General features: G+C 35.9%; 1 protein-coding gene across 2 annotated transcripts in view; it reads right to left on the bottom strand.

The window, feature by feature from the left end:
- The window catches only part of LOC148654691 (thyrotropin-releasing hormone-degrading ectoenzyme-like), a 222821-nt gene that overhangs the window by 89500 nt on the left and 116373 nt on the right, over positions 1-16948 (bottom strand). For both annotated transcript variants that reach the window (XM_088644538.1, XM_088644540.1), the window contains 2 exons: positions 3113-3250; positions 268-333 (listed from right to left, as the gene is read on the bottom strand). In XM_088644538.1, coding sequence (XP_088500664.1) covers positions 268-333; positions 3113-3250 — 204 coding nt within the window. The remainder of the gene's footprint in view (positions 1-267; positions 334-3112; positions 3251-16948) is intronic.

Raw genomic sequence — 16948 nt, forward strand, 5'->3', positions numbered from 1 at the left:
ACAATCCCATGAGGACCTTAGCTAGTCAATCAGAACGTAGGTCTCCTACCGGAGAGAGATGGGAAATAGCAGCTGGATAATCCTACAGAGACTTAATATGCACACCTGCCCATAGATTGAAAAGAGCACTTGAGCCTTTCAGTGCTGAGCTCTGCACATCATGTGGCTGTAAGCAAACAAAAACAACCTGGGGATTGTGACAAACAATATATTATGTTAAAAGAGTGGCATAACAAGAGTTTAGAAATTGTAAAGGACTCCACCTACGTTCAGGCCCATCTGGAACACTGGCTGTCCCATGACATTTGCAAGCATTCGGATCAAAGCGGCGCCCTGTGAGAAAAAAATACATTACATATAAGCAAAAATGCTGTTAAGGGAAATTATGCCCAGGATGATATATTATTTTTATCAGAATAAATATCCCAAACCTTTCATTTTAAATAAATTACTGTTAATGAAAAAAATATGACGTTAATGGTTCATGATGGGCAGTTCACATTGGTCTTTTTTAACACTTAATTTTGTTTAAAACAGAGTATTTCCACACTAAGATCATATTTCAAAAGCTTTCTGCAGGACAGGATCCATAAGGTGCTTTATTATTCACAGTAAACGATGAGGTCAGGGAACTGTTATCTGCTATTGTCACCCATGAATTTGCTGAGTTGTTGTTAACTTTTCATATCACTGACAGGGCCACGGCTACTCAGTGTGTCAGAGTCAAAGCATAAATTCACATTTTGACAGTTTCTAATATGCAGGGGCTTATAAAGTCACGCAATCACCTCTGAGAAGAATACCTCTAAAACTGCACATCCAATTTACTTGAAATCACAGGGTACACATATGGGGTCATGGGCACGGAACGGCAGTGGAAAAAACATTTGCCAGCAAGAGGCGTGAAATTACTGTAGCTATTCAATATGTGCCCTGATCAAGAACAGAGCCAAGATGCATTATGATGTTCCACACTGCCAGCATAAACACATCCATGGAAATGAGAGCTGTTCAAAAAGCAGTTTTGAATGTGGGCAGAGATTCCACTCAGTTGACAAACACCTGATCCTACCTTTATCCCTGTGTACAGAAGTCTGCTGGGGTGAGGTCAGGTACAGTAAGCTTTCAAGTTACTAAGTGCGAAATCCACAAATGACCGTGTGCTCTGAGACAAAAGGGTATGAACGTTTCACTGAAGTGGCAATCAGGGAAGATGCAGCAGTGGCACCATTATGGTGATTATGTTGATGTCACAAAGAATAATATGCTTTTTGGGATAATAGGCACTTATGATATTGTTTACAGGTGACACTGCAAGTAAGACTTCAAAGAAGGGTGTATCAATTCAGAATGATGCTGTGGAATCACTTCACACATTGACTTTGGGAGACTTCACTGGCATTTCATGGTGCTTGTCTTGTACTTCATTGTCCCTGTTCTCAGTTTTCTGTGTTTATGATCCAATGGTGGGTGAAATGAACTTTCTTGTTTTACGACAGCAAAAGTGCATAAAAGTTGGAGGAGTTGCAAAGTCCAATCAAGCCCACTCACAATATACAGAGCACACTACAGCAGCACCTCACAGCAATTGTTTTCTTTTGCAGCAATTATCCCACATAATGTGTTGTACTACGCTCTGACATTCTGTAATAGTAATTTGTTTAAATATACATTGGATATGACACTAGTAGACTAACCAAAATGGCAGGACATGTATTTTGACAAAACAGCTCATCTATTAAAATCCTCTACTTGGCTGAAGGAATAATCACTCCAGCCTATGGATCACAAGGTCACCTCCAAGCTGTGTCTCTCATGCACTATAGTGAGGAGGCTGATATGTCTCATTTAGAAGATTCACTGTGATCAAAAGGAAAGGAGTGATCAGCCTGACAGAATGTCTCAGAAGATAGATCTTTGGGTTTACTGACTTCCATATTAAGTTAATAGTAGTAGGAATTCTGAATTTGAAATATTTTCATACTTCATTTTTAGTAATTTTTTACTTATTTATTTGGCTGACACATTTAGCCAAGGAAACACTTGTACCCATTTTTACAGCCGGGTGTTGCAGAAACTAGGCACAGTATCTTGTTCAAGAGCACAAAAGCATTGCTGAACCTAGCATCTGAACCCACACCCTGCCAGTTAAAGTATGTGTTTACACTGCTGCCACTACATATTGTAGGGATGTAGAAGTTAGTGTTTTTGATATGTTAATATCTAAAACCATAATTAACATATGAAACGTAATTTAAAATGCAGCTCTTTTAAAGCAAAGCAGGAAATCCTGGTACTCAGATGAAAGTCCAATATTTGAAAGACTAGATAGATAATTAAAATAAAAATATTAAAGTAGGGTATGCATATAAATTCCATTATGGATTTTTTTAAATAGTATATAATTACTATTGCTGAATTATATTTAAATATTCTTTTGTCATTCATCCACATTATAACTTTCAGGATTTTTCGATCCATAATAATCTCCTCTTAAAATTAAAACGGTATGAAAACAAAATCTTAGAACTTGATTATTTTACAATGATATAATGCATTCCAGAGAAGAAATATACATCTGCTTGAAGATGTATCAGTAGTTATCTTTTTTGAATTTTTCTTGTTTAATTGAAGTATGTTATAAAATTCAATGAAGAATTTGTCTCAAAAGTGTTCTGTCACCATGAATACTATTTTCCTGTTACAGACTCAGAGAGATCTGTTTTTTTTAACATAACTTCATAAACTTTCATTTAAAAGACTGAACATAATATTTTATTCATTAAAGAACATGGACAAAGTTGAACTTTAAAATTGATTAAATATATCATTTAACATGAGGTTAACACCAGTGAATTCATTTTAAAATATCTGACACAGTAATAAGGAATTCAGACCTGATACTTGTTACGTGACTGCACCCTGCTGACTCTAAAGAGCACAACTAAACCTTTCATATACCTGTACAGACATAGAATTATCTTTGATTAATATTCTGTTATGTGCTGCAAATTACCTGAAGGTTTATACAACTCTTCCATCTAAAGTAAAAAACATCTGCATCTTTTAAAGCACACTTAAAAAGTGTTTGCATAACTCTGACAAGCCTTACCTTTTTATAAGCAATCCAATCAAATACTCTGTCAATGTCTGTTGCCTGGCGCACCTCTTGCGAAATAGGATGCGAGCTGGCTAGGCCATCAAGGAGCATTACCTCATGCAGAACATCTGTCAGGAACCTTTGCTTCTCCTGGAAAAGTCACAGGAAAAAATATGACTTCACAATTTGTAAATCTCACAGGCAAATAAACATCATCTGGATCAAGTTGATACATGTATGAACAAAGCAAGTTAATAATTTCATCTCTGCCTAGGCTGAGTACACCTTTCTACACTGAGAAGTAAGAGCTATTGCTTTTATTTAAGGAGTTTATCATGTGTTTTGTTTGAATAAGAATGCCCCTTGCACAGTTTATATACAATATATTGATAGCATACAATCAAAGAAAAAACAGAATTTTAAACAAAAAGAAAGACAAATGGAAGTCATGACTGCAAAAGTATTCAAACCATTTGCCACGGTAATCCTAAATTAATTTAGGTGTACAGAATTACCTTAACAAGCCACACATTAATGCTGAGTGGCTCTTGTTTGAGAGGAATAATTGTGGCTCTAATGATTTCAAAATAAAAACACCTGTCTCTGTGAGGTTCCTGGGTCTTGTGGTGAATTTCCAGCATAGACTCTATTAAGACTAAGGAGCTTTGAAAGCAAATCAGGGATAATGTTGTTTAAAAGCTCAGATCAGGAGAAGAGTACCAAGATATGTCTCAAAGTCTCTGAATATCCCTGTGAGTACTTTATTTATACTTAATTACCATCCAATGAAAGATGCGTCATGCTACCTAGACACTGCCTAGATCATGATTTCCCTTTGAGCAGATGGGCAAGGAGTAATCTTGTGAGGAATGTCACTGTGAAGCCAAAAACAATTTTGAAATAGTTTCCGAGATAAATAGCTGAGATGGGAAAATATCTGTCAGTTAATAATATCCAGATCTCTATACCAAAGCTTGCTTGTATGACAGAGTGAAAAATCCAACGTCTGCTCTGCAACAAAGCATTTAAGTGACAATGCAAACATGTGGCAAAAGGTTCTGTGGTCATACAAGACAAAATCATTCTCAGTCAAGCACAATGGTGGGAACATGAATGTATGGGGATGCTTCTCTTCAATAGGGAGTGGGAAGATTGTTAGGGCTGAAGGAAAAATCAAAGGCGCAAAATCACAGGCAAATCCTGGAAGAAAACATCTGAAACCTAAAAACTTAAAATGGAGTGAAAATCACCTTTCAACAGGACAATAATTCAAAGGACAAGGCCAATGTTATATTATATTGGATTGGTTTAGGAATAAGAAAGTGAATATCCTTGAATAGCTCAATGTCTTCAATTAAATCCTATTGAGAATCTGTAGAAGACTTGAAAATTCTTGTCCATATACAAACGCCAAGCAAATGAGCAGTCATTTTGATTTCGTGAGAAATTGTCATGGAGATAAGAGGAATAAAGTCCCTGATATAAAATGCTTATGTAGCTTAAATTATATTTTGTTAAAGGCTCTTCACATTTACTGACATATTTAAAGTGTTACAACTGCACACACACAATCTCTTCACATCCACAGACACTACTATCATTACAACAGAAAAATTGTGAGTCCTGTACAACAGTGTTGAATGGCCACAAATTGCACCAAGCTGGTATGTAAAGTTTACCCAAAAAGAGGTGCTTCCACCAAATATTGAGTTCACTGAGGTTTTTAATACAATATTAAGTTTAAAAATTGCATATGTACCATTTTCTAGTTTCACAAATTGGGGCATTGTAGGAAAGGTCTGAATATTTATGAAAACACTATACATTACACCTGCCTCTAAATCAGTTCATTTATGTGTTCATTTATCTTCTAGTAAATTGACTCAGTTGCTTTGAGTAACACTAGTATGCTCTGGGATGGGGACTTATAGAATGCATGGTAGATTTAATTAATTAGTTCTTATTAATTATGGTAGTGAATTAATAACCTTTATTTATATAGTCTGAACACTGCCAAAATCATCCTGCATGCCGAAGTAACGATGGTAGGGCACAGCAAGATTTGCTGTTGCAGTAAACCAGCCAATATAGTTCCAGTTCATCCACTTTTATTCACAATTTAATTATTTTTTGGTCAACACTGTCTGAGTATTCGGCAATTACTGTCATGAGGCATGGGCAAATGTTTAAACAAAATGGTTGACTTTAGTTGAATTGTTGAAAAATAGTTGAATTGATGGCTGTCCTTTCCAGAACTAAGATGCATGACAACAATGGGGATTTTACAAATTAACTGTTCCTCTGGGAATCCAAAACAGAAATGAGAATGAGGCATAAATAGGTATACAAAATTAATGTAATTTTGAAATATATGCTGATACAATCAAATAAAGATATAGCATCCATCCATTTTCTAACCCCTTCATCCAATTTAGGGTGTTTGAGTATGACAGAGCCTATTCAGTAATCAAAGGGCTCAAATCAGGATACACCCTGGACGGGACACTAGTCCATCGCAGGGCACAGACAGACACAAACACAGACACACTCACACCAGGGCCAGTTTCCCAGGAACCCAATTAGCATGTCTTTGAACTGTGGTAGAGAATAGGAGCACCCAGCAAAAACTAATCCATAGACAGGGAGAACATACAAACACCACACAGATACCAACCCTTGGCCAGAATTATACCCAGGGCCCCTGCACTGCAAGGCAGTGATGCTAACCACTGTGCCACCATGCCAGCCAAGATATAACATATTCATTAAGAATCCACTGCAATGTGGGCTATATAGTGATTGTTCATGTTTTTACCAGTGTTCAGACAGAAATGTCTTCATTTCAATGTTAACCTACCTACAAGACTGTGGAAAAAAATAACTAATTATGCATTTTTCAACAGAGACAATTTAGCATTCAAATAATTGATTAAGATTAAACAGAATTCATATACATCATGGAAAATAGACAACCCTCAGGCTGAAAAAAACCTGAAACCAAACGGCAGCAAATACATTTATTTGACTCTGTATCACACATTTACCAACTTTGGTGAGAGATAATAACCAGAACCAGAGAATATTTTTGACTCAGTAGTCTTAAGTGCTTTAAACATTTGCATTTTTGTTTTAAATTGCACTCACTCAGAAGGAAGAGTTAAAAATAAAAGCTGCCTTCACTGAGACAAAACACCCTTTAGCCTCAACTTGCCTCTCTCCACTGCTTAAGTCAGACTAGAGTGAAAGTCAGCTGATTCATCCTTAAGGGCTCTTTATTAACAGCCCATTTGTTGTGAAAATTGATTTTTCAAACGTGTCAAAAATAAAACAACTCCCATTTTGTACCTTCTGGGGAAAATTAGGAAAGTAAAGACAGCCACAATGTGTGCATAATGTGGCTTGATTTCGAGTTCTCAATGTTAGTGGAAGCGTGAAACTTCTTTCCACAGAGACCCTGTATGCCAGATTTCAACAGCACAACAAACACAGAATGGCTTTAACCGAATCTCCTTCCATGTCACTCCATCCAAGAATGATAAACTACCCATATAGGAGCCTTGACTTTGATGTTTAAAAAGATTAGCCTCTTTTTGAAAAGTTTTGATGAACTAGGTTAAGAATTACAGCATGACTGCTTACTGTTCTTAGCCCATGTACAGTATTATAATTTTAGGGCTACTGGAATTCTGCAAGGTAAATCACAAAGAATTATTAACGTGGTTGTTTTCTAGATAGAGCTTTGAACACGTTTTCCCAGTGCCTGTCCCAGAAGACTGAAACACCTGCTTAACTTCAATAATCAGGATAAAGAAGTCCCAACAATGATTTTAATGAGCTTTGTTTAAAGTTTCCATTTAAAAAATTAAAACAAATTTCCATTTGGTATACGTATTGTGTATGACATCAAAGCAATTTAGAACCAAAACAAAAAAAATAAACAGTGTAATGTCCCTACTGTATGTAATTTACTTTGTAGAAAATCTTTGCTTTAAGTGTAAAATAATTTTAAGTTGTATATTATGGTCTCTTGCTATTGTATATTGAAGTGGTTTGGTCTTTTTTGAACTACAGATTTGTCTCATGATATTTTAAAACATAATGGATGGTGAAAGTGTACATCATCTTTAGTTATCCATCCATTTTCTTACCCAATACAGGGTTACTGGAGAGCTAGAGCCTATCAACAGGCACAAGGCATAATACAACCAGGTGGGTTGCTGCATCAGCATGTGTAGGCTGCAAAGGAACAAGTAATAGGTTTATTCCATGCTGAAAAAAAGAAGAAAGAAAACACAACGTTTCGGCCGTGGAGCCTTCTTCAGGTGTGACTGACACCTGACACCTCACTCCTGAAGAAGGCTCCACGGCCGAAACGTTGTGTTCTCTTTCTTCTTTTTTTCAGCATGGAATAAACCTATTACTTGTTCCATAATACAACCAGGACAGTACACCAGTCCATCACAAGCCAAATACAGACACAGAGGGCCAATTAACCTACCACTATGTGTTTGGACTGTGGGAGCAAAAACCCACACACTCCACACAGAGAGCAGCAGTGCAGTTCAATAAACCGTTGCGCTGCTCATCTTTAGTTATTTCAAAACTAAAAAAAGGTTAACAAAAACAAGAAGTGGCCATTAAGACCCACCTATATTGTTTGGTTACAAATATTTAATTGACTCAAGGACCATCCATTTCTAAGAAGAAGTCAGAATATTGTTTTTGGTCACTGGGTAAATGGGTAGGTTTTTCTTGATGCCCACAGCCTTTTGTGCTGAATTAGTTTTAAATGAATGCCCTGTAGTATCTACCTATGTCCTCTGGCTCAGGTTTTACTGTTGATTCTGAAGCAGACCCTTGGTTTGATTAAATGAGTCTCTACGAGACTTATAGGTTTCAGTTATACTATTCCTTATTTTAAGCCCAGGAATGCACCAGTTAACTCTTCCTTGGGCTTAACCCCAGAGAAGCAAATCCCAATACAGTGATATCATTTTTACAATAACATTGACCAAAATATTCAAAATGAGATAGTACTAGTATTCTACACATTCAGCTATAGAGTATATCCTAACATTATATTTGTCTTTTTATTGCTTATAACCATTGTTTAAAAGAGGAAAATGATGTGTCAGCATAAACAAAGTATTTTTCATATTCTTCAACTTCTGTTTTTCCTGTATTATATTTCAGTTTTTATAAAAATAAATTCTGCATGTCACCGCAGTTACCTGCATGTAACATTTAGCAATTGTCTACAATAAACATCAGCAGTCAGATGTTTCACCTTTCTTGTTTACTGCTTTAGGTTTTTTCCATTTTCTTTCCTACTGTACTTGTACTGTTTTTGCTAATACTCTTTTTTTGGTATCATCTGTGAATTTAGTCAAATTGTCAAATTTATTGACTATATTAAACTCTAGTGCATTGATAAAAACAAGGAAGCACTGATCCTAATACAGATGCCTTTGACACTCCACTAATTATGCATGCATTATCTTGGATGGCTTACCCTTGCAAATTAATATTTAACCTTTAATGGAAAATTTTTATTGAGTGTGTTGAAAATCTAAAAACACAAATTGGTGTTTATAGCCATTACAGCTGTTGATTACTCAGAGATCACTATTGACAGTAGTAAACCAGACCTAACTTTTCTAAATCCATGTAGAAGATTGCCTAGTATTCAATTTTCATATAGATGACCCTCTAGTATAAATCTAATTATCTTTTCCTTAACTTTACATGTAATAGATATGAGACCTAGTAGCTTATAATTACTTGAATTTTAATTACTTACAAATAGAATCTCTCATGCCTTTTAGTAAAATTGATAGAATACCATAAGACCAAGGAGATTTATCTTAAGTACTCCTAGTAACTGTTACACTTCTATGGTAATATTATTTAACAGAGGTTCTTATCTTTCCTCAATTCAGGGTAAATTTGTTGTAGTTGCTTTCTACCTCAGTAAACACTTGAATGAAATATTAATTTCATACATTAGTAATTCCCTCTTTATATTCTAAGAGTTTCCTATGATTATGGCTGAGACACTGTTTCATACTTTACTTATTTCTTGTTGTTGTACTAATGAAAAAAAAACGTATTTATTCTGACCACCTATGCTTCCTCTCTTTCTTGGCATTTCGAACATATTTTTTATCTGTGCTTGTACTTCTCTTCTGTGAATGAATGCCATTCTATGAATGCCATTCTTTTCAGTAATACTGTCATTTATTTTTTCTCCTTTTATTTTCTTTTCTGTGCCTTGTAAAAAGATTCATCATCTTCCAATGATGTTGAATTTTTGTTTCAAATTTGCTACCTAACTGAGCAACCTTACAGACACAGGTGCATTTATACTGAAAACGTTTGAAACCTAGTTTGCAGCATCTACAGTATTTGTGAAACCTCCTATTTTAGTTTAATTTGCACACTTCACTGGTGTACTACCTATACTGAAACCTAAATGATTAACTTAACCTACTGTAGGAAGACCAGTGGTCATAATACAGAACCCTGTGGTTCTCCACTAATTACACCATACCAGTTGAAACATTCACTTGCTATTTATACAGTTTTCTGTACACTAAACACTTCTCAGTCCAATTACTGTACATGCATTACCTTGAATGACTTTTGCTTGCAATATGAGAATGAATCCTTTATGAGGACATTTATAAAAAGCCTTCTGAAAATTGAAATATACCAAGTATAACACGTATTTTATCATGGACTGTGTTTCCATTGCTCTACAAGACAAAGACTTTGTCAGTTCTATACTTAAACCATTCTTAATTATTGTTATGTTATTAATTTCTTCTTCAATAGACAGCTCAATGAAATATTAATTTAATACATTAACCATCTTCCTTTCAATCATTAACACATTTCCTGGTTAAGAATAAGCATGTGTCAATATTTCAAAGGTGGACTTTTTGCAGAAAAAAGGGCACATTAGTATGTGTCTTGTGTCAGGCTTACAATGTCATCCACAATGAATGACTTGGATAAGCAATAGAATCAAATCCTTTAGTTGTTTTGTTTTATCAAAAGAAATATCTACAAAAGTGTTCATTTTGGTGAGACATTGATAGAGGGAAAAAGAGATTTGGTTTTACTGCACTTACACAATGACACAAATCTTGTCAGAGGTGTTGGTATTCGAGGTGAGATGATAATGACAAAATAAATTCTATTCATTTCTTTGAGTAATAATAAAATAGTGTAACACTTTCTAAAACAATGTAACACCAACACTTTGTTATGAATAGAACTGGGAAGTCCTGGTTAAGCATACTTAAGTAGTGTGTATGGGTATAGTCATATATTATTATTAATCAGTGTTGCAAGCATTGTTCTGTTTATTCTCCTCAGCAAAATAATAATAAAAAGAAAACCGTCATCTACAATATTGACCTACTGTAGTTCCACAAATTCTCTGGCTCAGCAAAAGCCAGACTAGAGACGTTCAACGTGTATTATCCTGGATACATTTCACTTTATCTTTTAATGTTTTTTTGCAGTTGTAATACTGATAAAATTTATTTTAGGATGTATTTATTCTATATTTCTACATCTCTTTGCATTTCTAATACTTTTTCCCTATTATTGCAGTTTATTATATTTCTTTACCTGATTCCATTTGTTTCTTATTCATCACAATGTGCTTTTCTTCTCCTTATATTTTTCTAATTGATTTATTAAAGCATTTATGGGCTTTGATTTATTAACATGAGATAAATCTATTTTGTGCTTCAAGCAGAATATCTTTAAACTGTAACGAACAGTTCTTTCCGGACCCTATGCGGACGACACAGTCCGACGGAGTGGGGGAAACGTCATGCAGGAAAACGGGGCTGAAGACAGGGGGGCGTGTCCAAGGTGCGCTGGTGCACGGGGGAGGTGTGGCCGAGGCGAACAATCCAAGAGTAATCCTTAGGGAAAATGCAAAACACACGAGTAAGTCCAAAACCAGGAGATCCATCAGAACAAGAATTAAAAACCACGAAGGCCGGATCGGAACCGGCGGACGGGGAACAGGAACGGGAACCGAGGTTAAAACCTTAACGGGACCAGGCGCTTCCTGGTCCCGGACTCGCACGATATGGAAATCAGAGCAGAGCCCGGAAGAGCGTCAGCGCCTGGCTTTTAAGGTGGGCAGGGAATGGGAAACAGGTGCAGAGAATGAAGTCTTTAGTGAAAGGGCTGGAGCACCCTTAAGGAGGGGGGACTATAGTCGTGACATAAACTGCTTCAATCCATTCTGTACTAATTCCATATCTGATTTGTTCAATTCTTTCTTAAGCAGTCTTATTTCTTCCAACACAGTTTCTTAATGGTTCGCTCAACTATGTTGGCAGTTTTAAATACACTACAGTAGATCAATACCTAAATTCCCTTTAATAGGTGATCTTACACTTAGTAAACTCTGAGTAAGGAAGCAGTTGTTATAATGAATACCTTTTCCGTTGCTGACTGTACTATTGTTTTTTCTCAGTCTATGTGAGGAAAGTTGAAATCTCCCATAAATATAACTTCATCCCTTACACAGATTTCTACACAAAGAAAATACAATGTTTCGGATAGGGAGCCTTCTTCTGGTGTGAAGGCTCCACAGCCGAAACGTTCCGTTTTCTTTCTTCTCTTTTCAGCATGGAATAAACCTGTTACTTGTTCCTTTGCAGCCTACGCATGCTGATGCAGCTACCCACCTGAACTATTTCTACACACAGTTTTCTTATACAGGATGTCCCTAATTGTTTTCAGGGCTCGAGACCAGAAAATCTTCAAAATATTTTTTTTCTCAATAAGAACAATGTAACTGCACACGGTTTAGGACCATAAGAGTGTAAACTTTGCCCATGTGACTTAAAGCAGGAGGCTTTTTCCATAAGATTTAAAGGAACAGAGTCAGGCTAGGGACCATAAATTAGACAGAGTGTTTGTGTCACTTGCAGCTAAAGTAGCAGAGTCTCCCAATATAAGTCTAGGTAACAACCCTAAATAATGCAACTTAAAGATAAATAACTTAGAGTAATTGATATCCATAAGAAATAATGCAATTAGCTTGAGACACATTCCCAACAATCAGTTCAGACACAGGTATATAAATTGAATGTACCTACGGTATAACCTATAAAAAACAACAAGCAGAAACAGTGTGACCAACTCTTTTAAATTGTCATTCACAAAAAATCCACTGGTTGAATCAGTGATGTATTGTGTGATAGTAAGAACTCAACTTTCACATTGTAGCATAATAGTTCATTATGTTCATAATTTAGTGTGGACCAGTATTCTCTACAATTATTTTATTTATGTTGAATTCTTCTCTTCACAATATTTTTCATTTCTTGAACAAAGAAATGAAAGTTTACGGAACACTGCTCACTACTGGTACCTTAAAATGATGTAAATTGATCAATTCATCAACAACTGAATTCGGCGTATACACCAAAGAAGTACACCTCCCCTTCTTCCATGTCCCATGTTCCATGAATGAACCCTCATTCTTCATTAGCTATGCTTCTGTCAATTGAAAATGACAGTGTCAATTACATCAGAATCATATTTTAATACAGTAGTGTCACAGTTGGGTGACCCCTACAAGCAGGGATAATTTTTGTTTTGTGCATGATTATACCACGTAGTAATTATAAAGAGTGCTAGGACTATCCCCCCCTTCCCGCCACAGGCTCTTTTCATCTCCTAGAACCATGAACCACCAGTGCATCCATATAGTTATCATGCATTATATCCCATTTTTTTAGTGTATTCAATCTTTCTTTCACATAAAGGTATCTCCACAATACATCATTTATATGACTGTTCACCAAATGCAGAGAACACATGAAACAACTTACTCATAGAACAGTCCAAGAACCCTAGTTACCAGCAAATGTTCCACATGAACAGTACGGCATTGCCATTCTCCTGAATCAGCCCCAGATGGTAACCTGCTGTGCCTCCTAACCTTCTGTACTCCTCCACAGCAAAGAAACACTGAAGTACCAGGCATTCCACTCAATTCCCTCCATCCTGAGCAATGTGCCCCTGGTGTCCCCCCCTTAACACTGTTTGTCTCCTAGTCCAGTTTTGCTAGAGGGGAGAGAAAGACATTGCTGTGGCTTTCGTCTTTCACTTTCCCTGGTCTCTTGAGTTGAGTCCTCTTCTGTGTCCAACTGCTGCAATCTCTCCCAGCCTTTCCTTTTCCAAAAGTCCTCTGTTCTGTGCTGATTGGGGCTTTCTGAAGCGCTTTTAACAAGGGCTCCTGACTCACTCCCTAATTGGTAGAAGTCTCCCTAGGTGGTGAAAGTGTCATGTATTGGGCATGGGCAGAGCTAACTGCCCAGGGCTCGTTCAGAAAATGGCTGTATACAGTACAAATGGCCAGGTGTAATGATGCATTGCTCATTCGCACTCTTTTCTTAAGGTACACCTCTCAATCACAGTCACAGTCAAACATGTTTTGCAATCACACATCACATGTAAATGGTGTAGTAATTACCAGTGCTAAACGTGTCTTTGATCAGGGCAGGAAGCACAAAGAATAATGCACCAAACTACATCAACACTAGAGTGACACTGGCTCATCAATGCAACTTAACATCAATACAGCTCTTGATACTGTATGTGATGCTCTCACACCCATTCTTTTCACTCTGTGACAGTAGCTTCTTTCCATGAATGTTATTTACAATTCTTTTGGCATTCAGGTAATTAGCACTTATGTCACTTTTGACCTTAAAGTTTTTTTTCTTTAGGTTCTCTTTTTGAATACTCACTCTATATCTTATATATCATATAGATTATCTTTGGATTATTTACCCCTTAAATGCTTTTGACTTTGTGGATATTCTCTTATGACAAGAAAACTGATGCCCTCCTCATTAAGATGTCTTCTGTCTTGTTTCCAATGGCCAAAGCCTTATTTCCTGTTGTGCTGACAGATTCATACTGCAGTGTTTGGCCTTTACATGGTGCAGGTAGGATTCTTGAAAAGATCTTTGTTCTTTAGTTTGTTTCTAAGGTGTGTGAATTTGTTCTAGACAGAAAGTGTGCTGTTTATGTTACAATCATTTGTCCCACTAAAGTGAACAACAACCTGGTTGTCATCTGCCTTTGTTAAGGACCTGTCAAAGGCTCTTTGAACAATACCTGTCCCCTGAAACCAGGGAGAAAACATACAGGTATTGTTGATGACACATATGCTTGACACATATTCTAGTTACAGTGAACTTAGATTTAGTTAAATCCAACAACCACAACTTTTTTTTTCATTTTTGGTAACACTGCTACTATCTGAAATTGAGACTAGTCTTTGCATCTCAAGATCTATGATAATGTAATCCTGGGAGCTCCTGCCTTAAGCCTCAATGCTTTGATTATGTTTCCAGGTCCTGAATTGGCTCAGATTTAGGTTGTGGAAGTGGTGCTATATGGGGCTGTTAGGATAAGATGTTGTATTTTATTAGCTTCTCTCAGTTTCACTGTAATGTTTCACTGATGATTCAGGGTGCATACCTCACTGAATGTTGGATTTACTATCGCTCTTTGCTGCTGCATTATTTAAAAAATGTTTTGCAGCTTTGTCTGGTAAACTGCTATATGTAAAAGCACATTAGGCTTTACTTCTTGTTTAGAAATATATTTCATTTAATTGCAGTGAAGCATTCTCCTACTTCATCCAAGCTTACAACATGCATTTTATATTTAAACCGTATTTTGGTCAGTTCTTATTGTTAATAATGTATAGACAGGAAAAATAGCATCTTGCACCGTCCCAGGTTAATTTAGCAAATACATATGGGAGTGGTCTACATTATCAAGCACACAACTTAGAGTGAACTCTCACTCAAACTGTTTTAAATCCACAACAGCAGGAGTCTTGTATGACTGGTAAAATAGGAAACAATGCTAGAGGAGTTCTACCAAACACTGTACTTATTGTTAAAATAAAATAAAAATAACTTTGTGTGATCTTTGCCAGGAAGAGGAATATAAAAATAAAAAGGTTCATACAAATATTTGTTTTGCAACTATGGAATTTTAATATATTTGAAGAAATAAAACAAGCACCTAAATAGTTTACATCAGATTAATCTATAGTTTAATTTGTATGCTTGATACATCCACAGAAAGAAAGCGCATTTTCATCTACAACTAGTTTTTCTAGAGAAAACTAGAAAAATGTTCACCGAGATATGATGCAAGCTATAAAAGTGATTAAAACATTTATACAAACACTTAACACATTTTATATGTTAAGATAAAAGTGTTTTACAGGTATAGTATATACAGTATATACAGTACTGTATGTTACATGTTCTCTTTTCTTGCATTTTCAGCATACTGTGAAATATTCTTGGAAAAGTCACGCATATGTAGTCACAAAGTATCTTGACTTGCTCAGTATTCCTGGACATTTGTTGAATATTTTGTAAAGAGATTACTCAGGTTAATGTTGGCATTTCTATTTTATGTTTATGTCTATGGCATGTATTATTCATGGATGCCCTGCTGGAGATTTCTGAACTAAGGTAGTGAATCATCCATGAGCAGTCCATGGTGATCTTATGATCAATACTTGTTTCTTTCACAAGGTCTCGTATTGGAAAAGGCTAAAATAATATTGTATCGAGCTCCAAAAAGCTTAATCTATACATGCATATATTGAATGGTTTTCGAACAAAAATATAAACTCAATATAAATCTTTTGAATATTTATTATTTTTCTTTAATTTTCATCTATTGATCATTCAAGACTGGTCATCATACACTCAAGTGACTGCTGCATAAACATTAAATCACATCATTAGTGATGGAGCGGACTGGGCACTGGGACTGGGTGATGAAGTTATTTAACTTTTTAAATGTCAATTATGGTGTAAATCAAGTAAGTTAACCACAGGACTTTCTGCTTATCAATAGCAAAACATCTCTGTACCATCAGAATGACAAGTGGCATCTAGAGACCAATGAACACGGAAATGCTTGCCCATGCTCTATGAGAGGAATGGGACAGAATCCCACAAAACAGCATCAGCAAACTGGTTAAGAGCATGTCTCACAGCTTGTAGGGATTTCAGCGATGACCATGCACAATAATAACCTTTGACTTTTACAGCAGACCCACTGGTGATCAACACTGCTTGTGACAAATGTTAACTGGCAGAATTAATTAACCTACTGTATGATATGTTGGTTCAATACAATGTAATTGTTCCTGCTGCAATAAACATTTGTCATTTTCTGTTAATAAAGTAAACCCTCGATTTAACACACATTGCTTAAACAGACAAAATGTGCTAAAAGGGAAATTTTAAAAATAAATACTACATAGTTTTAAAATTCAGGAATATCAACAGTGTATTAAAGAGGCCCTATAGTAGGCCAATTACTTATGATGGGCACTGTTTGTGTTTTATATGCTCTAATGAATTTTATACAGTGTGTTTATACCACATGAAATGAAGAGCTTGTGTATTTATGATAAAAAAGGATAATCAATTGTGATTTAATGGACAATCAGCAATAATGGACACCCATTCCCCCCATTCATCCATTATCAGGGGGTTACTGTTACTACATTTTATGCAGTTAGTGTAAAGTGACAAGGTTCATTTGATGGTGAATATACATTGTGAAACAGTAAAAGTGTATTTGATTTTTTTTATATTTTTCCTGTGACATAATTTTAGTATTTGAAAAACTTTTACTGAGCAGTTTAAATTTCAAGTGTACGATGGGTCACCTGAAAAATGAATATATTGTGTGTCTGCTTATCTTCTGCACATAACGTCTGCAAATTAAAACAAGTTATCTCCTAAAGCTGCCATTATT

The sequence above is a fragment of the Lepisosteus platostomus genome, chromosome 9, assembly GCF_059453375.1.
Source record: "Lepisosteus platostomus isolate fLepPlt1 chromosome 9, fLepPlt1.hap1, whole genome shotgun sequence".
Lineage (NCBI taxonomy): Eukaryota > Metazoa > Chordata > Actinopteri > Semionotiformes > Lepisosteidae > Lepisosteus > Lepisosteus platostomus.